At 37.3% G+C, this 26,916-nt stretch overlaps 1 protein-coding gene and 1 pseudogene across 1 annotated transcript in view; one reads left to right on the forward strand and one right to left on the reverse strand.

The window, feature by feature from the left end:
* TMOD3 (tropomodulin 3) overlaps positions 1–26,916 on the forward strand; it is an 84,688-nt gene that overhangs the window by 35,762 nt on the left and 22,010 nt on the right. The window contains exons 3-5 of the mRNA XM_025472780.3: positions 3,075–3,231; positions 20,261–20,383; positions 22,180–22,269. Of these exons, the coding sequence (XP_025328565.1) occupies positions 3,075–3,231; positions 20,261–20,383; positions 22,180–22,269 (370 nt within the window). The remainder of the gene's footprint in view (positions 1–3,074; positions 3,232–20,260; positions 20,384–22,179; positions 22,270–26,916) is intronic.
* On the reverse strand, positions 16,888–18,548 carry LOC118352886 (V-type proton ATPase subunit E 1-like; annotated as a pseudogene).

Raw genomic sequence — 26,916 nt, forward strand, 5'->3', positions numbered from 1 at the left:
TTGTCTAGCACCTGTTAGGTGACTTGGCTCAGTTACTACAATCAGGGAAAGAACTGAGAGTGGATCCCTCACTGCCTTGCTGCTCTCTGGTAGAGTCTAGTGATCTTTCTTTTAAACTGCAGTGAGACCCTTATTTTTTTTTTTTTTTTTTTTAGTGAGACCCTTATTAACGCATACACTATGCTAGATGTGTATAAGCTGATGGTTTATATTTTCTTATTGGCAAAACCATGGCCTGCTTCTTGTATGGGGAAGCTTTGAGTTCTGATGTCTGGACATATTTTGCCAACTCCCCAACCCCAGTTGCAACTCCTCCAACCTCAGATGCTGTTTGTTGAGACCAGAAGAACAGTGATATTTATTGATAGCATGCCTCTTGTTGGGTAAAATTTGGGGGAAGAGTGCCAGTGAAAGATGATGTGAGGAAAGAGAACAAGGGTAGTAGCAGCTCCTTCAGGCAGAGAAACCACTGTAATGTATACAGTCTCAGAAGATAGTAAGAGAAGAACAGATAGAGGTTGTATATAGTTCCTTGTTATATTTTGGAGGACTATTTTACTCTCCTTATGCTTCATTCAATATTTTTATTTGGCAGCTTAGTGCATTTTTTCAAAATGTACGTCTCCAAGGACAGCCAGCCTAGGCAAAAGCCATTTTTTCAGTTTCAAGCTTGGAGTATATCATTACAACAAAATGCTACTGTGATGAAGAAACATATACTTTTTTAGTAGCAGTCATTCTAATGAGCTCTTTACCTGTTTCTTAAGTAATTATGATCTATTAACTTGACTAATGTATACTTCTAATAAAGTATAGTTGTTGATGGGATTATAGCCTCTAAAGCCTGATACCCATCATTTATTTTGTGTTCAAAAACTGTATTTAAGGAGTCTGGATTCCAGCTAACATTATCACTTAGAACTTAAATGTTTTACATGGGCTTCAGCATGCAGGTGGAATAGTGCAACTCCATCATTACCACCATGAAAGAGCAGTTTACGCTATTAATGGTGATGGAAAGTAATTTTAATTCATTCGCCTCAACGAGCATTTTCCTTTAAAAGTATCCCCAAAACTTTATTCAGTAAATATTTGGGGGGGCAAACAATAGATTCTGATACTATATACTAGGCTTAGGAATATAAGAGTAAGCAAAACAAATATGGTCTTTGCCCTCACAATGCAGGCTAGTAGGAGTAGGGGGAGCTAGGCATTAATCAAATAATCATGCCATATTAATATAAGAGTATATAATGGAAGGTCTTGGGGGAAATGGAGCGGCAGTCTTAAAAATGAGTAGCCAGGGGCACCTGATTGGCTTAGTCAATTAAGTGTCTGCCTTCGGTTCAGGTCATGACCCCGGGGTCCTGGGATTGAGCCCTGAGTCAGGCACCCTGCTCAATGAGGGGCCTGCATCTCCCTCTCCCTCTGACCCTCCCTATTGTTGGTGTTCTTGCTCTTTCACTCTCTCAAATGAATAAATAAAAAAATCTTAACAAAATGAATAAAAAATGATAGACAAAAAATGTTTCTAGAGAAGGCCTCTGGTAGAAGGAAGTGTGTGGCAAGCACAAGAGAAGAATGAGGGCTGGTGTGGCTAGAATGGGGTGGGTGTGTCAGGTAAGGCTTAACAGATCAGGGAGTGGGAGTGAGGGATGAAGAGTATAAGACAACTGATCTAGGGAGACCAGTTGAGAAGCTAACGTGATATTCGATGCCAGCTTGATCATAGCTTGAACAACAGTAATGGTGTTAGAAGAAAACAGATGAATGAGTTTTTTGGGAAGTAAAAATGGGTAGGACTTGATGGTTCATTGGGAATGTATTCTTCATGTGTAGCTCTCTATTTAAAGTTGGTAGGTAGAAATCTTATTATGTTTCTGACAGTTTTGTGTTACAAATACACTCTTAGTGCAGGGTTAAGAACAGACCTTTGTGTTTCATATTTATAGGTGAGCTTTCTGTGTAATGCATACCATCACATGAGGAGAATACAAAGGTGAAGTTTATGAAAATTACGGTTCTCAGCAAATAGCCACAGTTGAAGTGCTGTATTTTCTAGTTATAAAATGTATATTCCCTATTATTATCTATATAAGATCTACCTTTATAATGAAAATTATACGGGAGATTCAGCATTATTGCCAACTTTGGGATGTGCTGCAAAAGAAGGCTGGCCCTTTTGTGTGACTTCTCAGGCTGCCTTCCATTTCCAAAGCAAAGGAATATCTAGGAATAGTGAGACAAGCAATATCACCACTTTGCCTTCTGTCAAGCAAAAGGATGGAGCTCATGTTGTCTCATCACTGCTTGTTATTCCTGGACTTGGTGAAAATTCAGAAAATTCTCTTGTAAGAGACAACTTTAATCCATTGCCTCCCACCCTTTCCCCACTCTCAGTCCCTCCAGGCACTCAAAAAGACTACCTACAAAAAAAAAAAAAAAAAGACTACCTACATGAAAACCCAGGGATATAGCTCTTGCTTTGAGTACCTCTGGTGTGCCTTGATGCATGACTAGCAGTGACAGTGGTTGCTGCAAATACATCCTCTTACTGATGTGTACATACTTACATAAAAAGTTGAACCTTTTGTGTTTAAACACAAACAAGTGAACATTAATGTCCTGATATCTTACTGTACAACATACATGTTTTTATATTGAAAGGTCTTTACCATGAAATAGAAATCATTATAAAAGAATACGTGTATCATTTAAAATTCTTTTGTAATAGAATTATTTTCTGTATATGCATTTATGCTTAGCAGCTATTAATCATTAAGAAAACCTTTTTATGACCATCCAGGACATTTAAAAAGTAAAAGTATTCTTCTAGTAGAATACTTTCTGAAGAATACAGGTATATGCTTATTTTAAAAATGAGTGAATTCTGCGTAATAAATAAAAACTGTGTGTGGAACACTTTTACATTGCTACCCTAAAATCCTCTAATGAAGTGTTGTATGTTTGTGTCACATTCTGGCCTATAATTCTTTCTTAAATGGGTAATCTGTGGAAGCATATGGTGTTGGCATTCTTGGTGGTCATAATGGCTGATTCATTCTCTTTGGCAGAATGCCCTTCTGCCTGCAGGGTTCCGGCAGAAGAACCAGACGTCAAAGTCCGCCACAGGGCCATTTGATAGAGAACACCTCCTTTCATACCTGGAGAAGGAGGCATTGGAGCATAAGGACAGGGAAGACTATGTGCCCTACACTGGAGAAAAAAAAGGTAAACATAGAATTTTGAGGTCATTATTTTATAGCACTTGATTTTTCTTTCTCTAGGTAGGGTAGGTCTGGGGAAATAATGTTCTTACAGATGCATCATTAGTAGCCTTAAAGATTTGTGATGCTGTTGACTTAAAAACTTGTTAGGTAATCTGGTACTTTATTTTCATTTTCCATCAATTGGACCAGTAAGTTCCTTTTTAATGATCTGTAAGTGAGGTTTTATTATAGTGATTTTATATATAACCCTGTAGTTCTCTGACAAATTTAAGAGTGTGCTGAGGTAAAATTTAAAATTTGTGTGTGTTTCAGAATGCAAATGATGTCAAAGCACTGCTCCCCTCTAACTCCTCTCTTTAAGGAGAAATGCCATAAAATAATTCAGGCCATATTTTCAAAGACCCTTTTTTAAAGGCTATCCTACAGCATTCCTGAGTAAATCATAGCCATAAGTGTCAGCGTTTTGTACCCATTACTTTCAGGAGTGTTCTAGTCCAGATCTCTCCCATTGCAGACTTGGACCTTAGATAAACTCAGTAGAGACTGAGTACAGCTATATGTTTTCAAGTTCTGAATATAAAACAACATGAAGGAGGTTAAGTTTTTCAACTTTCAGTACCAATTGGCCTGAGAAGCCAGAATCTACTTGCACTCTTGTTGAGGGTATCTGTCTGGAGCACTGGAGAATAGTGGCAGTGGTTGCAAGATCTGAAGATTAGCTCTTCTGGCCACTGGTTTTACATCTGAATCCTTGGTTATCCAGACAGGAAGAACAGAGCATAGTGTTTCCTCCTAGTTAGGCTTTAGCTTTTTACTTGGGAAGGAAGCCCTCCTCAAGAATTTGGCCACAGCTCTGTCACATGGCTATCCTTAGTGGCAAGGGAAGCTGGAAAATTCATTTTAGCATTCTACTCTCTGTAATAGCAGAAATCTAGCAAATGACTTTTGAGTAGGTAATTCATGAGGTCTGCATTGAGCCTTTCAAAAATTATCTCATCCCCAACTCCTCTGCTCTTTCACTAGACCCCACAATTCCCTTATCTCTACTTCACCATCACTACCGTAGCTACTTGTATTAGAGTTTCCCAGAGAAACAGAAGCAGAACCAAAAAGCTGTGTATTGGTGAGGGGATGAGATTTATTTTAAGGAGTTGGCTCATGTGATTATGGAGGCTTTTTAAGTCTGAAATCTATACGATAGGCCAGCAGGCTAAAGACCTAGGGAAGAACTGCAGTTCAAGTTTAAAGGCAGTTGGCCCTAGAATTCCTTCTTGCTCAGAAGAGATCAGTCTTTGTTCTGTTAAGGCCTTCAGCTGATTGGATGAGGCCCACCACATATGGCTTTACTAAAAGTTCACTGATATAAATGTCAGTCTCATTAAAAAAACACCTTCACAGAAACACCCAGAATAATATTTGACCAATGATCTGGGCACCATACCCAGCCACATTGGTTCATAAAGTTCACCATGATACTACCGTTGAAGATGAGAATGTCTTGTCCCTCAGATATTTAGGGCCAAAAAAATGATTGAAAACCAATGCATAAAAAAAAAAAAAAAACAATGCATAGTTTTAAAGTGTGGAAAAATCACAAAGATGAGCAAAAGCACCAGTTCCTTTGTGTTTTTTATAGAAAAGACTACTGGTTATGTTTTCATCTGAATAGCCATACCTGTAACCACCCAGTGTTTATAGTTTCAATTCCGTTTATATAGGAAAACACAATTTTATGAGAATAAATAATTGGTTGATCACCTTTTACTATTATGTGTGTTTCAAGTGAACTTGGAGTATAACTAGTAAGAAGAATAGAGGTAGAAGCAGAGGGGGAAATGTGAGAAAAAGAGATGGCAGAAAAAAATGTGGAATTTGAGGACAAAGAGAAAATAAGAGATGTGAAAGAACAGAGTTTGTCCTAAGCTGACCCAGGAAGCTTCCCAGTATGCTCTTGTTTCATAATCTCCAGTTGCCTAGGAAAAGATCTTGGAGGATTAAAGGAAGTAGGAAAGAAGGTAGAGAAGAATTGTGGAAAACAAAATATTAGAGGGGAGAAATGATAGGGGCTTTCCAGGAATATGAGTGACAAGTCAAAAAACACTATCTTCAACTGGAGTGTATTAACTTTTGTTTCCTTTTATAACTTTTTAAAATTTCACCTTATTTCTTAGATTTTGGATGGATATGAAATAAACAGAAGTAATTGAGTTAAAAAAAGCAAGTAATTTTGCATTCATAATAAGTGGTTTTCTTTTTAAGATTTTATTTATTTTTTAGATAAGAGTGTGTGCACGTCGGGGAAAAGGGCAGAGGGAGAGGCTGAGAGAGAATCTCAAGCAAATTCCCGGCTGGCATGGAGCCTGATGCAGGGCTTGATCTTACAACCCTGAGATCATGACCTGACCCAAAATCAAGAGTCAGACAGACACATAACTGCCTGAGTCATCCAGGCGCCCCTCAGTAGTTTTCTTTTTATAATACACTCAGTATTTGCTGGTGGCTCAGTTGGTTAAGTGTCTGATTTCAGCTCAAGTCATGATCTCAGGGTCTTGGGATCAAACCCTGTGTTGGGCTCTGTGCTAAGCAGGGAGTCTGCTTGTCCCTCTGCCCCTACCCTGCCTTGTGTTCTCTCTCTTTCTCTCTGTCTAAAGTAAATAAATAAAATCTTTTATAAAAATACATTCAATATTTTTACTGTTTCTTCTAGCTGTGTATGTTTGTTAAATACTATTTATGGGCAGCTATGATACAGTGACTAAGACTGTGGCATTTTTAAAAATAACAAACATTTTATTGAAGCGTAACATGCTTACAGAAAATGCACAAATCAGAAGGATATCACTTAGTGGATTATATAGTGAGCTCAGCCATGTACGCAGCTGCTTCTTACTCACTTTTCCCCGTCTTCTCAGAGGTAACCATCATCCTAGCTTCTAATACGATAAGTTAATTCTACCTGTTTTGAAATTTCTATAAAAGGAATCATACAGTCTAAATATTTGCATTGCCTACTTCATACGGTTTTTGTGTGGACCAAAATTATTAATGAGTACAGTGAAACCACTGTAAAAATCCTTTACTATGTAGTCACTGTAAAGGATCATACGGGTGATGTTATTACCAAATGAGGGACTTCCATTTTTCTGTCTGAAGGAGTGGTCCAGAACCAAAGAAATGAGTTTTTGAATTTCAGCAGTCCATCTAATGGAAGCATATACTACCAGCCTAGATGGAGTATAGAGCTATACTCTGAATTTGACACTTGGAGAAATAATTTGCCCTGGTCTTTAATATTTCTTACTGACTCTCATTTTGCTTTTCTTTGCCAGGAGTCTTCCTCTGCATTTCTAATATCACACTTCACCCTTAACCTAGCCTAAGTTTTTCCCCTGAGTGTCACTTATTTCACGGGTGAACCAGAGCCATGCTGCATGCACTTTGTACACTATACTTAGGTGCACCAGAGAATTCCTTTTGAGCCCTGACTCACCCATGTGGGGCTCCTCCCTTCCTTGCCAAGCCTCGTGTTCTCCTTATTGGCCCTTAGGGTAGAGTCATCTATGCTTTTTTTTTTTTTTTTTTTCCTTCTCCTTCCTGAGAAGGGAATGACTTTGGATTTCTTTCCCACAAACCGCATATGCCCTACCTTACCCTGCTTATTACTAAAGGTGAATTTAACCTTTAAAGTTTAGATTATTTTAAACTAAAAACTCCTCATACACTTTCCAAGTTATATATTGACAATAACATTAGCTTTCCAGAAAACTTACTGTAGTCACTTTCCCCTCACTTCCTTCACCTTGCTGAATACCTGATTTCTTTAGAGAAAAGGCAGGCCTCATCCCTCAATAAACTGGAAAGATGGTAATAATGCCTAAATCAACAGGATTTTGTAACTGCCAATGGGCAATTGGTTTCCACTAAATCCAAGATGCAGATGGGCTCTTATTTTTGTATTCATATCTTATGAGTCTAAACGTCCCTTATATGCACCTGGAAAAGGTGATTTTCCCTACCAACGAAGCTGATATTTGAAATGGGCTGCTTAAGTTAGTAATGCAAGATGCTGGTATCTCCTTTTCAGAATGGTCACTCTGTCTTTTGAATGATTCACTCATTACTCCTTTGGGGGTAAGGAGTTAGCCAGATGGATTATTCATCACTCATATTAAGACCTCCTTTCATGAGAAACTTTCCCTGGATAATCATACCCAGGGAATGAATATTCCTTTCCTTCTGATGTTTTTGTGTATAATTTATATACTATATTGAATACTGGTATTAATTGTTCCAGAATCATCTACTGTGAGGTTCTGTTATTAGTTGTTTATTTAGGATTGGTAAGTCCTCTTGATGAATTGACCATTTGTCATTAGAAAGTGATCTTCTTTACCCCTGGTAAAATATTCTTTACTCTGAAACCTACACTGTTTAATATTAAAACAGCCAATCTTACTTTTCATTAGTACATGGATGGTATATCTTTTCTGTTGTCCCATCAGCTCTTTGTTTCCTTTTTCCTCCTTTTGTTTTTTTCCATGTCTTCCATGCCTCTACTTAACTACATGAACCTATGGAATGTGATTATATTTATTACGTTTATTATATTTACCTGCTAACTTTACATCTGATTTAGCAATCTAAGTCAGTAATGGGTGGATTATTTTTCCTTCCTTATGGATCAAATTTTCGGGCTTCTTACCGTACTGGTAATTTTTTTTTTAAATAAGATTCAGATGTTATGAATTAACTTGTTGGGTGCTGGATATTTTGGTATCTCTGTAAATATTCATGACTTTCATTCTGGGACATGATTAAGTTACTTGGGAACGATTTGATTTTTAGGGTCTTGTTTTTAAGATTTGTTTGCTGGGACTGGAGCAGATTTCATTGTAGGGCTAATTTTTTCTCTACTACTGGGGAAAGACCCTTCTGAGTTCCCTCCCCAGGGCCCTGTGATTTATGAGGTTTTACAGTCTGGCTGCTGGGAACAGGTCTTATTCCCAGCCCTGCATGAGCACAGGCACTATTATCTGGCATCTTCTCAGGTATGTTTTCCTTGGCCCAGGTAGTTTCCTCAACCATTTGCCAAGTACTGCTCTGCTGAGGACCTAAAGGCAACCCTCTGTAGATCTCCAGATCCTGCAGCTCTCTTCTGTGATATTTTGTCCTGCAGATGCCAACTGCCTTGGTCTCTCTGTCGGCTCTGTCTATTCAGTTCAGAATGTTCCCAGGCCCTGCCTGGGTTCCTGCTCCCCGTGCTGCAGCTGGACACTTTCTCCAGGCTGGAAGCTGAGCGGTCAGAGGACTCACTTTGTTTCTCATCTCTCATGGATCCCTGTCTTTAGTTGCCTGATGATTATTAGTGCCTTGAAAACTTCTTTCATATATTTGTCCGTTTTTGGGTTTCAGACATGTGGGTAAATCCTCTCTTTATTATTTCACTTTGGCTAGAAGTAGAACTCTCCAGAATCATATCTCCCCAAAGTAAAGATCTCTTATTTTCCTTACAGTGTCTCTAGTATTCACAAACTCAACTAAACATTTGTTGAATATATGAGTGTTTATTGGTGATCATATTGCAATATTGAGCAGCTATCATGTGTCATTGGGTAAAAACAAAAATGCCTTTCCAGGACCTGCCCTTCATTTTTTAATTTGGTTGACTTGAGGTTGGTGTGCATCTGCTCAACAGGCATATCCCAAAGTCCCTTGGAGATTAAAGTGGCCTAATTGCCTGTTTCTGTTCTGGAACAGGTAGCTTATAAACCAACAAGCAGTAAAATTATCTAGGACCTTTTACCTCTGTAGAAATATAATAAATAAGAGCCATCTCTGCTTCTTGTTATTATACCTTTTATATGCTCAACAAGGTTGGAAGCTATGACTAAGATAATTCTCAACATTTGTGGTAGCTATAACAGTGTCATAGCAAAAGAGATGAGGACTAGTGGAGAAAGATTCTGGCAATAAAATTGTTAACTCTGGTTAGCAATATCTCTTACTGATTTTGTGACAATAACAAGGGTCTTGGCAAGATCTCCCCACCCCCCCGCCCCCGCTTAGAGCAAACATGAGTATGGCTCAGTGCCATGCATTTAAATTGCTATTATATGAATTCTTATCTTGGTTTCTTGTATTTCCTTAGCTGTCATTCATAGTTGTATAAACATTACTGAACTATTTTAACATTCTTAGCAACCAAGAGTCATAATCCTATTTTTGTTTGTTTTGTTCCTTTTGGGAGTGGGGGTGGGGGGCATGTCATTTCATTTGTCTGAGATTTTTTTCTGATCCAGTCATTGTTTATTTTCTTATTTTGCTTTAATATAAAAAATAGTAATTTCAGTTTTTAAAAAATTCCAGTTTTGGACTTTTTCTGTGTGAAACAAGGAAAACAAAGTCATTTAGATAGCATGCTGGCTACTGAAGGACAAAAATGAACAGTAATTTCTTCAGACATTATGTTATTTCAGATAAATTCATATATTAATTTTAAGAGCTTTTTTACCATATTTCAAGGAGAGGAAAAGTACAATTAGATATAGTCCAGGATAACTCATTCTAGTCTTTTCAGAACTCTAATCATATAGATTAGTGGTTATCAATTTGAGTTATTAAATAGCTCACTAGGGAGCTTTTTCAAAAATATCCATGCCTAGCCTATTTTCATTCCCTGAGTTTAAGGACCACTGTAGAGGTACTTCGGACTATATGGTTTTCAGTCTTCTTGGGTTGTTAGTTTGTTTTGGAAAACTCCATCTCTGTCTCTGTCTCACACACACATGCAAGAAATTCAGGGGAGGGCAGCCTCGGTGGCGCAGCGGTTTAGTGCCGCCTGCAGCCTAGGGTGTGATCCTGGAGACCCTGGACCGAGTCCCACATCAGGCTCCCTGCGTGGTGCCTGCTTCCCCCTCTGCCTGTGTCTCTGCCGCTCTCTCTCTCTCTCTCTCTCTGTCTCTATGAATAAATAAATAAATAATCTTTAAAAAAAAAGACATGCAGGGGAAATAATTAATGTGTCTATTATGTTTATAATATACTAGTTCCTTCATATGTGTTAAATCATTTAACCAGAATGAGATGGAGATTTTTTTAAAGAAATAATCCATGATTTGAAAAAACAAAAAAGAATCGAGATGATCATAATAAAGTGGAATACTAATCGATTAATAGTTTTATGTAAAAGCAGTATCAAATTTGTTGTATATTTCCATACTCTACAAAAGCAACACCATAAAAAACACCTCTGTCTAATAGAAGCCTAACATTTCACTCATTCTGCAAGATATTGAGGGCACAAAACTGAACTATTATAAAGATCTATTATGTTTGTCAACATCTCATAGTCATTAAGATTTTTCGTTTAAATCTGATAAAAGACTGAATTAGGACACATGTTTAGAAACTCATTTTTTGTTACATGGAATCAATCCAGTAATTTGCTAATAATGATGTATTTCTCAGAAAACACCTGATTTTGAGTAAGAAGCACAAACCTGCTATCTGATTCAATATGCCTCAGAAAATTATCTTCTTTTTTTATATTTTAGGGAGTGAACATAAATTTCCTTGGGAAGACAGAAAACCCATATTTAATATATCAGCCCCTTAGTGGTTTTTTGAACATCTTTACTGAGATGCAATCCACATCATAAGATTACTCATTTGGAATATCCAATTTAATGGTTTTTAGTATGCTTGCAGAGTTGTGCAACTATTACCACAGTCTTCAGATTAGAACATTTTCATCACCCAAAAAGAAATCACGTACCTACCCATTAGCAGTCAATCTCCGTTCCTCTATTCCCAGCCCTGGGAAACCACTAATCTACTTTCTGTCTCTCTAAATTTGCCTATCTGGACGTTTTGCATAAATAGAATCATACACTATATATTTACAATGGGCTTCTTTCACTTAATAAAATGTTTTGGGGTTTCAGCCCTGTTGTAGCATGTGTCAGTGCTTCATTTCTTTTTATGGCTGAATCACATGTCATTTTATGGATATACCACATTTTGTCCTTTCATCAGTTATGGTCATTTGGATTGTTTTTACTTTTTAGCTATTATGAATAAAGCTGCTGTGAATATTTGTGTTCAAGTTGTTGTGTAGCATGTTTTCACTTCTCTTAGGCGTATGCCTAGAAGTGGAATTACTGGGTCATATGGTAACTATGTTTAACAATTTGAAGAACTGCCAAACTTTTCCAAAGTGGCTGAACCATTTTATATTCCCACCAGCAATATATTAGGGTTCCAGTTTCTCCACATCCTTGTCAGCACTAGTTTGTCCTTCTGATTATAGTTCTCCTAGTAGGTGTGAAGTGATAGTGTATTGTGGTTTTGATTTGCATTTCCCTAATGACTAATGATATCAAGTATTTTTTTCATTTGCTGTTAGACATCTGTATATCTTCTTTGGAGAAATGTCTCTTCAAATCTTTTGCCTATTTTAAATTGGGTTTTGAAAAATTACTTTGCTAGGTCCCTTGAGGCAAGGGAAACAAAAGCAAAAATAAACTGGGGCTACATCAAAGTAAAAAGCTTCTGCATAGCAAAGGAAACAATCAACAAAACTAAAAGGCAACCCACTGAACAGAAGAAGATACTTGCAAATGACATACCTGATGAAGGGTTAGTATCCAAAATGTATAAAGAACTTATATATCTCAACACCCCAAAACCAAATAATCCAGTTAAAAAATGGATAGAAGACATGAGCAGCCATTTCTCCAAAGAAGACATTCCGATGGCCAACAGATACATGAAAAGATGCTCATCACTCATCAGAGAAATAGAAATCAAAACTATAGTCATCTCATACCTGTCAGAATGGCTAAAATCAAAAACACAAGAAACACAAGTGTTGATGAGGTTGTGGAGAAAAAGGAAACCTCTTTCACTATTAGTGGGAATGCAAGCTGGTGCAGCCATGGTGGGACACAGTATGGGAGTTCCTTAAAAAGTTAGAACCCTATGATCCAGGAGTCATACTACCGGGTATTTACCTGAAGCATACAAAAACACTAATACAAATGGGGTACATGCATCCTTCTGTTTATAGCAGCATTATTTACAATAGCCCAAGTGTTCATCAATAGATGAATAGATAAAGAAGATCTCTCTTTCGCTCCTTTTCTCTCCCTTTTTCTGAAACACAGAGGAATATCAGCCATAAAAAAAGAATGAAATCTTGCCATTTGCAATGACTTGGATGGAGCTAGAGGATATAATGCTAAGTGAAATAAGTCAGTCATGAAAAGACAAATGCCATATGATTTCACTCATATATAGAATTTAAAAAATAGAACAAATAAGCAAAGGTGGGGGGACCAGAAAAAATGAGAAACAGACTATTATAGAGCAAACTGATGATTACCAGAAGCAAGGTGGGTAAGGGATGGGTGAAATAGACAATGGGGATTAAGTAGTACACTTGTTATGATGAGCACTGAGTGATTAAAACAAAACCTTAAAAAAAGTTATTGATGTTTTATATCAGTCAGTTGTTTTAATATTGATGAGATTTCAGGATCCCTGGGTGGCTCAGCAGTTTAGCGCCTGCCTTTGGCCCAGGGCGTGAGCCTGGAGTCCCAGGATCGAGTCCCACATCGGGCTCCCTGCATGGAGCCTGCTTCTCCCTCTGCCTGTGTGTCTCTACCTCTCTCTTTCTCTCTCGCTGTCTCTCATGAATAAAAAAAAATATTAAAAAAAATTAATGAGCTTTCTTTATATATTCTGTATACAAGTTCCTTATCAGGTATATGATTTGAAAAAGATCTACCATTCTGCAGATTTTCCTCTTCACTTTCTTGATGGTATCATTTGCCCCATAAAAGTTTTAAATTTTGGTATAGTCCAATTTATCTGTTTTTCTTTTGTCACGTGTGCTTGTGGTATCATATCTAAAAACCCTTGCCTAATTCTGGGTCATGGAGGTTTACTCCTACAGCTTATTCCTTTTTTTTTTTTTTTTTTTTTTTTTATGATAGTCACAGAGAGAGAGAGAGAAAGAGGCAGAGACACAGGCAGAGGGAGAAGCAGGCTCCATTCCCCGGGAGCCCAATGTGGGATTCGATCCCGGGTCTCCAGGATCGCGCCCTGGGCCAAAGGCAGGCGCCAAACAGCTGCGCCACCCAGGGATCCCCCTACAGCTTATTCTAAGAGTATTATAGGTTTAGCTCTTAAATCTAGACCTATAATCCATTTTGAATTAATATTTCTATATGGTATGAGGTAAGGGGATGGCTTCATTCTTTTGTATGTAGCTATCCAGTTCTCTCAGCACCATTTATTGAAAAGACAGTTCTTTTTCCATTGAATTGTCTTGGTACCCTTATAGACATTCAGTTGACCATAAACATAAAGGGTTTTTTTATTTCTGGACTCTCAGTTCTATTTGATTGATCCAGATGTCTTTCCTTATATACCATAACACTGTCTTTTTTTTTTTTTTTTTTTTTAGATTTTATTTATTCATGAGAGACACAGAGAGGCAGAGACAGAGGGAGAGGGAAAAGCAGGCTACCTTTAGGGAGCCTGATGTGGGACTCAGTCCCAGGACCCTGGGATCATGACCTGAGCCAAAGGCAGATAGATGCTCAGCCTGCCTCAACTGAGCTACCCAGGTTGCCCCCATAACACTGTCTTGATTACAGTAACTTTGTATTAAGTTTTGAAATTGGGAAATGTAAGTCCTTCAATTTTGTTCTTTTTCAAGATTATTTGTCCTGGGTCCCTTGGATTTCCATATGAATTTTAGCATTACTTTGTCACTTTCTGTAAAAAAAAGTCAGCTGAGATTTTGAAAGGGATTGTTTAAGTCTATAAATTAATTTGGGGGATCTCCTTAGACTTTGTACTTATAATATTAAACTTCATTTCTGTCTAGTTTATTCTTTCTTATAAAATTAAATCTCCTTACTATTTTCTATAACTAAACATATATATATGTTAAAAGATCATTTTTATAGTGTTATTATTAAACTAACCATGAAGAAATAGGAAGTAAAAACACAATATTCTACAATCTAAATACCTCTATATAGAGAGAATTTATTATAAAGAGGAGTGTCAGGTGAGGTACCAAACTATCTCAGGGCTGTATAAAACAGAATTTTATATCACAGGAAAATTTCCATAAGCCCTTTGAAATTTTATTGTTTTGCTTTGTTTTTTTATGATGAAATTCATTTTGTATATGTTTTAAGTATTATCTAAAGTTTACATATGGAAAAAATTAGTTATGAATAATGCTGCTAATGTAGATGAGGATTACAAAATAAACATTTTAGATTTTTATAATGCTTCAGATTCCATTGGTCCCTAGAATAAGGCATGGACAGCTATTTGATAGCTTGTGTAATTTTGTTTAGTAAGTGAATACCATAATCTGGTGGTTCTCAACCTTGACTGTTGTGCATTAGAATCCCAGGAGGGCTTTAAAAATCCAGATGTCTCATATAGCACACCAGGCCAATTAAATCAGAATCCCTAGGGTGGGACTTGTTTTAAGAATTGTTTAGGTTCCTCAGGTGAACCCAGTGTGTGGCCAATCTTTACAACCCCCCGCCACCATAGACTGTTGAAAATGTGGGTGAGACTGAAAATGTAATTATCCTAAAATGGCAATTAAAGGCATGAATTCTATGCCACTTTAATTATACTGTCAACCACTGAGAAAAGTACTATGGAGTTATCAGGATGTAATGATTTGGATTTACCTTCATCTGTGAACCAATAATAAAAGATTATCTAATAATCATTAGAACTCCAGAATTTGGTACTGAGATCAGTTATAGATTCCATCATTATACATAGGTATTTGTTTAAGGGGAAAAGTCCACTGCTTAAAAAAAATTAGATTTGAAAGCCACCAGTTTATTGAAAGAAGCACTGGATTAAGAGTTTGGGAACCTGTGTTCCAGTATTCAGTCTGCTGTGTAACTTGGAACCAGGGTATTTAAATTATACTTTATAAAATGGTGTAGTTGAACTGGAGATGATCACCAAATTAGTTATTCAACAAATTGACTTGGCTGCTGTGTGCTAGGCAAGGATGTAGCAATAAGTAGAGAACATAATAAACTATGCCCTTGAAAAGCTCACAGAAGACAGACAAAAATGCAGAATGTCTGTGTAGCTATATCAAAATGTTCAGGGAATCAAGGGAGCACAGAGATGTACTTCATCTGGTTCAATATTGAATACACTCAATAGTTGCCTGTGCAGTAACAATACACAAATCCCTTCATCCTGGCAGAACCTATCTCTGAAAGAGAATGAAAATGGCACTCCTGCGGATGGCACTCTTCCAGCGCTGGTCAGTGAAACCTGAGGAGAAATCTGGACAGCTTTCCTTTCTTATAAAAATTGACAGTTATGTCCCTCCTTCCTGCCCTGACCTTGTTGCATGAGTACTTGACATTTAGTGTTGCCAAGGTCACCTTGAAACTGATGGCCTGAGAACAAAGGCCTCTATGCTGATGATAGCCAAAGAGAAAAATGGAAAGAGTCTGTATCTTTGATATCAGCACTGAGCTGCTGAACCAGGTGTACAACCACCTACATGTGGGTTTACTGAGATTATAAAAATACTTGTTGTTTTAACTCCTACTGCTTTAAAAGTGGTCTGTGGATCAGTATTGGCATTACCTCTGAGATTAGTCAAGATGCAGAAACTCAGATTCCACGTCAGACCTACTGATCAGAATTTGTACTTTAATAAGATCACCACATGAGTGAGGTATGCATTAAAGCTTGAGAAGGACCCGTTTAAACAACTTTTAATTGAGTATTCTATTATATGAAGTTAAAAACATCCTTACTAATACAGATACATTGTGGATTGACCAAATGCCATTTTTTAAATAATGCTTGACCAGGAAGATCTAACTTGGATGTAGAAAATTGCAAGAGACTATTCTTATATACTAACCCAAATGAGCAGCATAAACGCGGTATTATATTATATTATTATTATAGTTTTTAAAAACCTATCGGAGAGCTTGAGGACACAAACCTAAAATGACTCCAGAAAGTGACAAGCCCTCCATTAGATTAGTGATCTACTTCTATTCTCTTTTCTGACTGAGATATAAGGAGAAGCAGAAAGCCACCATGGAAAGGAGTCTGGAGAAATCAGCATAACTTTTAATTTTTTTTAAACCTTTTGTTTTAATAAATAAGACATATTCATGGCTTAGGTTTTAAATCACATTTACAGATGAGGAACCCTTCTAGGCCCAAACAGGCTAGCGGTGAAGTGACTACTGCTGGGAGGAATGCACGGCCCCCGTGCATTTTAAGCCTAAGAGCAGAGACTTTATGTCAGAGAACACCGTACACATCACCTCTAGGCTCAAGAACTGAAGCAGAGGACTGAAGGAAGAGCGGAGACTTGGTGAAGTTCCCGTGACCACCATGATACCCTCACCTTCATGCTACAGAATCTGACGAAAGTTGTGCTACTTTTAGATAAGCTAAAAGCTTTCCTGATTATATGAAGTGAAACTTTATCTCATTGTTACCAATTAGGATAAGAGCATTAGCTACCCAGAGTATTCACTGACAAATACAGACTATGAGAATGGCAAAGAGGAAGCCACACAGATATCTCATTTCTTCAAATATCAGAAACTTGCACACCACAGCAGGAGAGCAGTGGATGAACTCTACCTCTCCCAAAGTTTTAGTCCAAAAACTTCCTGTTGGCATTTGCACCAAATAAGGCTCCCAATACTTCTGGCATCATCTGCTGGGCTATGAGGTCCAGCTGGCTTTCTGGAGTATTGGAAACCTTTATTTTATAATCCCCATTATAGATCTCCACTCTACCAGCTATTTCCTCAGGCAGGTAGGATTCCTGATCAATTTGGACATCAACATCTTTTTTTGGTGGCAATTTTGTACATAGGAATCACTTTTTTGCACTGCAGCCTTTACCAGAGGGAAATCCTGTTTCCTGCAACGAACAATCATTCAGGGCTCCAACAATTGGTACAAATTGTTCCAATCCAGTGCTGCTGGATAGTGCTGCTGGATGGAGGACCAGTCCATCCAGCAGCACTTGGTACCTGGTTGTATCTTTTACCACTTTGCGGAATCTGTTTTGCTTCATTTAGTAGGTCTGTAATAAGGTCATCTCTTGGTCTGCGGACTTGGAGCCTTGCTTGATTCATCAAATTAGACATCTGAATTTTCTTCTGCTCAATCTGCTTTTCTTTCTTCTCATAGTATTCCATAATCTTCAGTCTTTGGGTTTGCACAAGACAACCTTTCTCAATGTTGAACTCTTCCTCTGCCTTCTCATCTATTTCCTCTGCTTTCTTGTTGGCTTCTTGTTCAATAAAAGCCATTATATGCTTAATCTGCTTCTGCACGTCAGGATCGCTGAGGGCCATGGCGAAAGCTGTGCTAGGCCGGAAGGCCACTGGCTCGAGCTTAGTCTGGAAGGCGGCAGTGGAAAGCAGGAAAAGCACTTTTAATTTTTAATGATTATGTATGAACTGAATGATAGGTTAGAAATCCAGAGTAGCCCTACAGCAGTGCTATCCACTAGAACTTTCTACCTTAATGGAAATGTTCAGTATCTATGCTAACCAGTATGGTAGCTACATGCCAGCCAGATATAGCTATCAAGTACTTCAAATGTGTCTCCTGTGACTAAGGAACTGAATTTCTAATTTAAATTTAAATAGTCATTTGTGGCTAGTGGCTGCCATATTGGACAGTACAGCCTTAGAGACAATAAGACTGCACTACCCCCACTTCTTTTCTTCAGGTCTTCATTTAGGGCTAGGAATACTAGAAAAACAAAGGCAATGAAGCAGAGCTAAGAGAAAATTCCTGATGCATAGGTTTTCAGCTGGGAGACACTGAGGGAGAGGCAGGAGCTCTGGAAGACATCCCTTCCAGGCCAACCCCAACTTCACAGAGTGTAGAGTAGACAGATGAGGGGGCCTGAGAAATCTGCCAAAATTCAGGGAGTGGGACTGGAAAACAAAGAGAGTTCCCCAGTCATCCAGAAAGCTGGCAGCCTGGCCTGCATATCAGTAGAAATCTCTCTCAGTTCAAAAAAGGAGGGAACTCAGGAGATGTCCAGAACCCCACTAGGGTTGTAATCTGAGGCCTTGCAGAAGAGAAAGTCCTGATCCTATATTCAGAATGTTTGAAGCTAGTGAGGAACTGACTCAAAGTTGTGACAAAGCCCAGATTAAGCTCAACTGTGACTGTATTGATTCAGTCCTGACCTAGGGGACATGCTTCTAAGAAGAAATATCATTTCCTTCAGTCTCTGCTCTACTTTTATATAAAAATGCCTAGCATGCAAAGATCTTAAGACACATATTCCCCATACTCAAGAAAATAACAGTCAATGGAAGACTTAGACACGACCTAGATACTGGTGCTTCAGCTAGGAACTTTAAAATAACTATGACAAAAATGCCAAAGAATCTAGTAGACAAGGTACACAGCATGCATAAACAAATGAGGAATTTCAGCAGAGATGTGGAAGCTATTTTCTTTGATAAGAACCAAATGGAAATGCTAACCATAAAAAATGTATCAGAAATTAAGATCCTTTAGATGGCTTAGCAGAAAATACCTCAACAGTTTTGGCCAGATTGCTAGAAGCAGTCTGTGTTGTGGAAGCATTCCTTTTGGTTACACTGATTGATATCTCCCTTGGATAAAAAGTATACAACACACGCTAGAATTATAAACCCACAGACATTCTTTTGATAGAGCACTGCATTGATTCATCAGGCCACATATTCTTGCATATTTTCCTGGTAGTTTCCTAATAGAAGAGAAAGTAATTGGCACTTCTGTAAATCTATGCATAGGCCTTTTTAGATCATTTAGTAAGACTTTCCACTTGTCTCGGGAGAGAAACCAGAGGTATTCTTTGTACACAGTCCCCAACATACGTGAGTATGTCTTGTTTAATCCGCTTTTACTGTAGTTATACTGTTATCATTTTCCATTCCCTTCATGTTTTCAATCTTGTATGCTAATAAAATACTGATTTTCACATAATAAAGGTTTTAGTTTTCTAAAAGCCTATTAAGTAACCTTGTTAGTGTCTATTGAGGCTTAGAAGAACAGTGACGTAAAGTTTCAGAATACCCCTTAAGACATATAGGAATTTCTTTACAATTAGATCTTGAATTTCTGGAATCATAAACTTGATTGTTGCCTCTGCCAACAGTTGTGTCACTTAAGAGTAAGAAAGTGGATCCTGGGATGCCTGGGTGGCTCAGCGGTTGGGCGCCTGCCTTTGGCTCAGGTCGTGATCCCCGGATCCGGGAGCGAGTCCCACATTGGGCTCCCTGCGGGGAGCCTGCTTCTCCCTCTGCCTGTGTCTCTGCCTCTCCTTTCAATCTGTGTCTCTCATGAATAAATAAATAAATCTTTAAAAAAAAAAAAGTGGATCCTGGTGGGTTTGTTTTTTTTTTTTAATCTCTAAAGTTTTATAGATTTTTAAAATTCCTACATTCATCTTTTAATTCAGTATTTGTTGAGTAACTCATAATTACTCCAAAAAGAGCCTATTTTTATTTTCACAAATAGGACAGTATCTCAGTTGGGTTCTTTTTCCTTTATTCCATCTTGAACAGCCAAAGTATTGCTCTAGAAACTTAAAATATATATTGAGATGAAATATTATTGTAGTTGTTTATCTTGACTTTTTCCTTCAGCTTCGGTTATACATACTTTTCATAATTTTTGTTAAAAGAGTAAGGTGGGGGCAGCCCAAGTGGCTTAGCGGTTTAGCGCCACCTTCAGCCCAGGGCATGATCCTGGAGACCTGGGATCGAGTCCCACGTCCGGCTCCCTGCATGGAGCCTGCTTCTCCCTCTGCCTGTGTCTCTGCCTCTCTCTCTCTCTCCTTGTCTCTCAATGAATGAATGAATGAATAAATAAATAGATAGATAGATAAATAAATACAATCTTTAAAAGAGTAAGGTGGTAATGAGTTCATAGCAGTAGTATTGAAATTAACAAACTGCTTTATTTTACAGGGAAAATATTTATCCCGAAACAGAAACCTATACAGACGTTCACAGAAGAAAAAGTATGTCTTGATCCAGAATTAGAAGAAGCTTTGACAAGTGCTTCTGATACAGAATTGTGTGACCTTGCAGGTATCTTCTAAAGCAATTTTGCGAATGAGTATGGAGGGGAGGGGAATACCAGCAGACACTTATGTGTCTGGCAGATGACCAGCAGACTCCCCCTGTTCCAGAATTCCAGCAAGAAGGCTTCCCAGGGGAATGGGGACTCCTTACCCGCTGACAGATCCTGAGTATGGCCCCAGCACAGTCTCAGATCCCGGCTGGGCCGTGGTGTCAAGAAGAAGGGGGACAGGCTAGGGAAACCGAAAGTAGCCAGAACTTGGAATAGTCATTTGTTCATCTGATCATTTCACAGCATCTCCAGCAGGCGTCCTGTGTGTGAGGTTATGAAAATGGAGTCTACTGGGCAGGACCTTGCACACCATGACAATACAGCATTAAAAAAAAAAAAAATAGCATATAGGTGCTTCCTTTGCTTAGCAAAGTGCTATTGAATCAGTAACCACATATTTGGCTTTGTTTTATACACTATAAATCTGACATAAAGGATTTCATATTTTAAAATGCTCTTAATGGTGAAATTTTTGTGTTAATGGAATATATTGTATTATTTGGCATCTTTTCCCATATTACCATATTTGAGAGTCTTTATAAAAATCTTTAGTTGGTGCTCAGCTAGAAGCTGTCCCATTTAAGCATTGAAAAAGAGTCTCTAGGGTCAACTGCTATTCCATTTTATCAGAAGACCCCAAGATGAAGGGCACCACTGGCTCAATCAGAAGATCATGCAATTCTTGATCTGGGGATTGTGAGTTTGGGCCCAGCCTTGGGTGTCGAGATTACTAAAAATAAGTAAAATAAACTTTGGAGAAAAAAAGGAAGACCCCAAATTGAGTAACTGGAAAGCAGATGAAAGTCCTGAGCTACACTCATCACTTTCCCTGCTTTCTGATGTATATCTGAAACACTCCACACCTCCCCATTATTTTCATCATTGCTGGTTTCTTATTTGGACAAGTATCTCCCCCACCTGCCTCTGTATGTACCCATTTTCCTAGGTAAAATAATATGACACCTGGGGATATTTAGCACCAAGGAACCCCAAAAGCTAACCTGTTTGAAAGGAAGAGTGATGGTTCTTCAGGAAGGACCCAGGAAAGGAACAATGTGTGGTGCTATAGCCAGAACAGGTGGCTTATTCCTTGGGCTGCTGAGGACTGTTCAGTTTGTAAATGGTGCTTTCATCAGAGTGGAAGGGGCCAGGGGCATACCGTAGCTTCTGCCATATTTATGCAAAAGGGCATTAAAACCAAAACCCAAATTTCTCTTTCCTGTCATTTTTGAGGAATGCTACTTTAAAGATGAAAATTCAGCTATACTTTTGGTGTTTTACTCTTAAATAAAATATGAATTTGAATTAACATGAAAGTTAAGAAAAGTAAAAATAATGATTAAGTTGAAAATCTGCCTTATATTGCACTCTTCCTAGAACCCTCCTGAGAAGGATGAACAGCAAAAAATAGATCATTTCAATATTCTCTCTTAGCCACCAGATGGAGCTAAGTATAGATTTACCTTTAGGGTTAGGCTGGCTCCAGTTGTGTGTCTGAATTGAGAAGACAATTCTCAATGGGAGAATTGGGGAAATCTAAATATTAAAATGAGGAGGGGAAGTGATAGGGATATTAATAAAGAGATTGTAGGTGATTTTTTAAATCACATTGTTTCCTTTTTTGGCTGCAAAGTTTGTATTTAATTGAGTAGAAGAATGTTCAGAAAATGTTAAAATCTATTTTTTTGGTAATAAAATCAATTCTTTATGTTTAAAACTGATAGAAATAAAATTTATTTTTCTGTATTTATAGCTATTCTTGGGATGCACAACTTGATAACAAATGCACAGTTATGTAATATAGTGGGCAGTAGCAATGGTGTTGACCAAGAACATTTTTCAAGTGAGTACTTGCAATGCATTGTGATTCTAATCCTTTGTTAAATATATTTTGTCTTCTCCATGTATTAACTTCAGTGTATACATACCAAATGTTTTGTATATGTACTTGAAACCTAGGATTCTAGTTTGATAGTACTGACAGAGAAAACCATTATAAATAGAATATTAAATATTCTTAATAATGTCAGCAAATGTAGTAGGAACCACTATAAAACGAATCAAACTTGGCTTTTGTTAACATTTTATTTTCAGTGTTACTGATTTTCAAGAAATCTACAACAATGCTGACAAAGAAACCATTTTATAAAATCAGATTCAGGAGAAACCACAGAATCATTGAATCCCTAAACCTTTTAATCTAATATTGATTTAAATAGCCCAAAGCAAGGCTTTTTTAAAAATTCATATATAGGATGTTTTAAAAGGGCCAAAGTAATACATACTTTTGTAACACAGTTGAACAATTCTTAAGCAAATGAGATAAGAAGTGTCTCCCTTCATAGCCATCATGCCTTCCCCTCACCCCACCCCCAACCTTAACTGTTAACAATTTGGTATATATCCTTCTAGACTTATACTGTGTTCATACAAGCTTAATATATATGTATATACATACATATTATGTATATACACATTTATACAAACATGTTACACATGGTCTTGTTTTTTACAAAAATAAGATCATACTATGGCTCTTTCTGGTAGCTTAATTTTTCAATAATAATACATTTAACCCTTAATGCAGGTTTGAACCATGTGGATCCAATTATACATAGATTCTTTTCGATAATTACAGTATACTACTGTAGATGTATTGTCCTTATGATTTTCTTTTTTATTATTGAAGTGTAGTTGACATATAATGTTATTAGTTTCAAGTGTATAGTGTATTGATTGAACAATTCTATACATTACTCAGTGCTCACCACAATCAGTGTAGTCGTCATGTCACCATACAACATTATTATAATATTATTGACTATATTCCCTATGCTGTACTTTTCATCTCTATGACTTAATTTTATAACTGAAAGTTTGTGCCTCTTAATCCTCTTAATTTTGCCTACCCCCGCACTACTCTGTGGCCTTCTGCCAATCACTAGTTTGTTTTCTATATTTAAGAGCCTGTTTTTTTGTTTTGTTTTTTAGATTCCACATATAAGTGAAATCATATGGTATTTGTCTTCCCCTAACTTATTTCAGTTAGCATAATGTCCTCTACATCCATATCACAAATGGAAAGGTCTCATTATTCTTTATGGCTGAATAATATTCCATTGCATGAATATACCATGTTTTTATCCGTTCATCTATAGATGGACACTGAGGTTGCTTCCATATCTTGGATGTTGTAAATAATGCTGCAGTAAACATAGAGGTGCATGTATCTTTTCCAATTAGTGTTTTTGTTTTTGTTGGGTGAGTACCTACTAGAGGAATTACTGGAGTGTATGGTATTTCTATTTTTAATTTTTTAAGGAATCTACATATTGTTTTCTACAGTGGTTGCACCAATTTACATTCCCTCCAGCAGTACACAAGGGTTCCCTTTTCTCCACATCCTCACCAACATTTGTTATTTCTTGTGTCTCTTATTTTAGCCATTCTGACAGATACAAAGTGATATCTCATTGTGGTTTTGATTTGTATTTCCTTGATTAGTAATATTGCACATCTTTTTACATGTTTATTGGCTATCTGTTATGTCTTTATTGGGAAAATGTCTATTCAGTTCCTTTGCCCATTGTTTTAGATTATTTGTTTTTTTGCTATTGAGTTTTATAAGTTCTTTATATATTTTGGCTATTAACCCATTATCAAATATATTATTTGCAAATATCTTCTCCCATTCACTAGGTTGCCTTTTTATTTCATTGACGGTTTCCTTCACTGTGCAAAACTTTTTATTTTGGTGTAGTCCCAATAGTGTCTGCTTTTGTTTCCCTTGCCTGAGGGAATAAAATACCAATAAATAGGTTGCTAAGGCTGTGGTCAATAGATTATTGCGTATGGTTTTTGTTGTTGTTGTTGTTTTTTTTTTTTTTTTTTTTTTTTTTTAGGAGTTTTATGGTTTTAGATCTCACATACAGGTCTTTAATCCATTTTGAGTTTATCCTTATGTATGGTATAAGAAAGTGTTTCATTCTTCTGCATGTTGCTGTCCAGTTTTCTCAACACCATTAATTAAAGAGACTGTTTTCCATTGTATATTCTTGCCTCCTTTGTCGTAGATTGACCATATAGGTGTGGGATGATTTTCTTAATGACATTTTCTTTTCTTTACTGTATTGTAAGAATACAATATATAATACATATAACATACAAAATATGAATTGACTGTTTATGTTATTGGTGAGGCTTCTTTCTGGTCAACAGCAGGCTGTTAGTAAAGTTTTAGGAGAGTCAGAAGTTATGCATAGATTTTCTTCCATAGAGGGATTGGCACTCCAACCTGTGTTGTTAAAGGGTAACTATTATTAATCATTTCCTTGAATACTGACTGTGGGCCATGTTCTATGCATAGCTCTTGCAAGTGAATTGTTTTCATTTAATCCTTAGAACAGTTCTGTGAAACAGATTTTATTCTTAATTTGTATGTGGGGAACTGAGGTTTTAGAATGATTAGATAACTAACTTCAATGTCACACAAAGTGGTAAGGATTTTAAACCTTCACTATGTAGTGTATCACTCAGCAGTGTATCGTCTTTCCTAGTTAGTATATATAGATCTACCTAATTCAGACATCTGTATAATATTCTATTTTATGAATGTCTTATAATTTGGCTATTCCCCTTACTTTAAAGTTTTTTATCATAGAAATGTCCAAGCCCACAGAAGAGAGAATAATATTATCCATTACTCAGCTTCAGCTATTTTTAACATTTTATCAGTCTTCTTTCATCCATTGCCTGCCTCCCTCCCTACGCCTTCCACTTATCTCCCTCTGGAATATTTTAAAGCAGATGCTATTCATTTGTGTTACTTCACTCATTAATATTTCCATTTATGTCTCTCACAAATAAAGGCTTTTCTTTTAGCATAACCATAATACCATTATCAAGCTTAAAAATTAATCATTCTTTCATGTCATCTACTACTCAGTCCATGTTTTAATTCCCCCTGTTCTGTCAAAAACATTATTTCATAGTTGGTTTGTTCAAATCAGGATGCAGATAAGGGTCACACATTGTATTTGGTTGTCACTTGGTTTCAATTCCTTTTAATTTCTTAACAGTTTCCCTCCTAAAACTCTCTCCCCCTTTCTTCATGTTGTTCATTACTTTAAAGAACTGGGCTGTCATGGGGTGCCCCGATGGCTCAGTCAGTTAAGCATCCGACTCTTGATTTCAGCTCAGGTCATGATCTCTGGGTCATGAGATAAAGCCCCATGTCTGGCTCCACACTCAGTGTGGAGTCTGCTTCAGATTCTCTCTCTCTGTCCCCCTGCCCCTCACGTCCCACCCCCCTGTGCTTGTGTGTGTGCACCCACACACACACACTCTCTCTCTCAAGTAAATATATAAATCTTTAAAACAACAACAAAAAAAAAAGAAACTGGGTTGTCATGATGACTTCTCCACATTCTAAATTTGGCTAATTGCAAGCTTGTAGTATCATTTTTTTTTTTTTTTAGTTTTTATTTTAATCACCTGGTGTTCATCACAGCAAGTGCTCTCCTTAATCCCAATCACCTACTTTACCCATCCTCCCACCCACCTCCCCCTCATAGCCATCAGTTTGTTCTCTATAGTTGAGTCTATTCTTTCTCTTTTTTCCCTTTACTTTTTGTTTTTTTAGATTGCACATGAGTGAAATAATAGAGTATTTGTCTTTTCCTGACTTATTTCACTTAGCATTATACTCTCTAGCTCCATTCAAGTCATTGCAAATGGCAAGATTTCATTCTTTCTTATGGCTGAATAATTCCATTGTATACGTACATATACACCACTTCTTTATTCATTCAACAGTTGCTGGTCACTTGGGCTGCTTCCATATCTTGGCTATTGTAAATAATGCCATTAACAGAGAGGTGCATGCATCCCTTTGAATTAGTGTTTTTGTATTCTTTACATAAATATCCAGTACTGTGATTGCTAGATTGTAGGGTAGTTGTTGTGTTGTCATAGTTGTTGTTGTTTTAACTTTTTAAGAAACCTCCATACTGTTTTCCACTGTGGCTGCACATCTTTCCCACCAACAGTGTAAGAGGAAGTTTCCTCTTTCTCCACATCTTCATCAACACTTTTGTTTCTTATATTTTTTATTTTAGCCATTCTGACAGGTATGAGGTATAGTTTTGATTGGCATTTCCCTGATGAGTGATGATGAACATGTTTTCATGTGTCTGTTGGCCATCTGGATGCCTTCTTTGGAGAAACGTTTGTTCATGTCTTCTGCCTATTTTTTTTTTAATTTTTATTTTATTATTTATGATAGTCACAGAGAGAGAGAGAGGCAGAGACACAGTCAGAGGGAGAAGCAGGCTCCATGTACCGGGAGCCCGATGTGGGATTCGATCCCGGGTCTCCAGGATCGCGCCCTGGGCCAAAGGCAGGTGCCAAACCGCTGCGCCACCCAGGGATCCCTTCTGCCTATTTTTTAATTGGATTATATGATTTTTGGGTGTTGAGTGGTATGAATTAT

The sequence above is a fragment of the Canis lupus genome, chromosome 30, assembly GCF_003254725.2.
Source record: "Canis lupus dingo isolate Sandy chromosome 30, ASM325472v2, whole genome shotgun sequence".
Classification (NCBI taxonomy): Eukaryota; Metazoa; Chordata; class Mammalia; order Carnivora; family Canidae; genus Canis; species Canis lupus.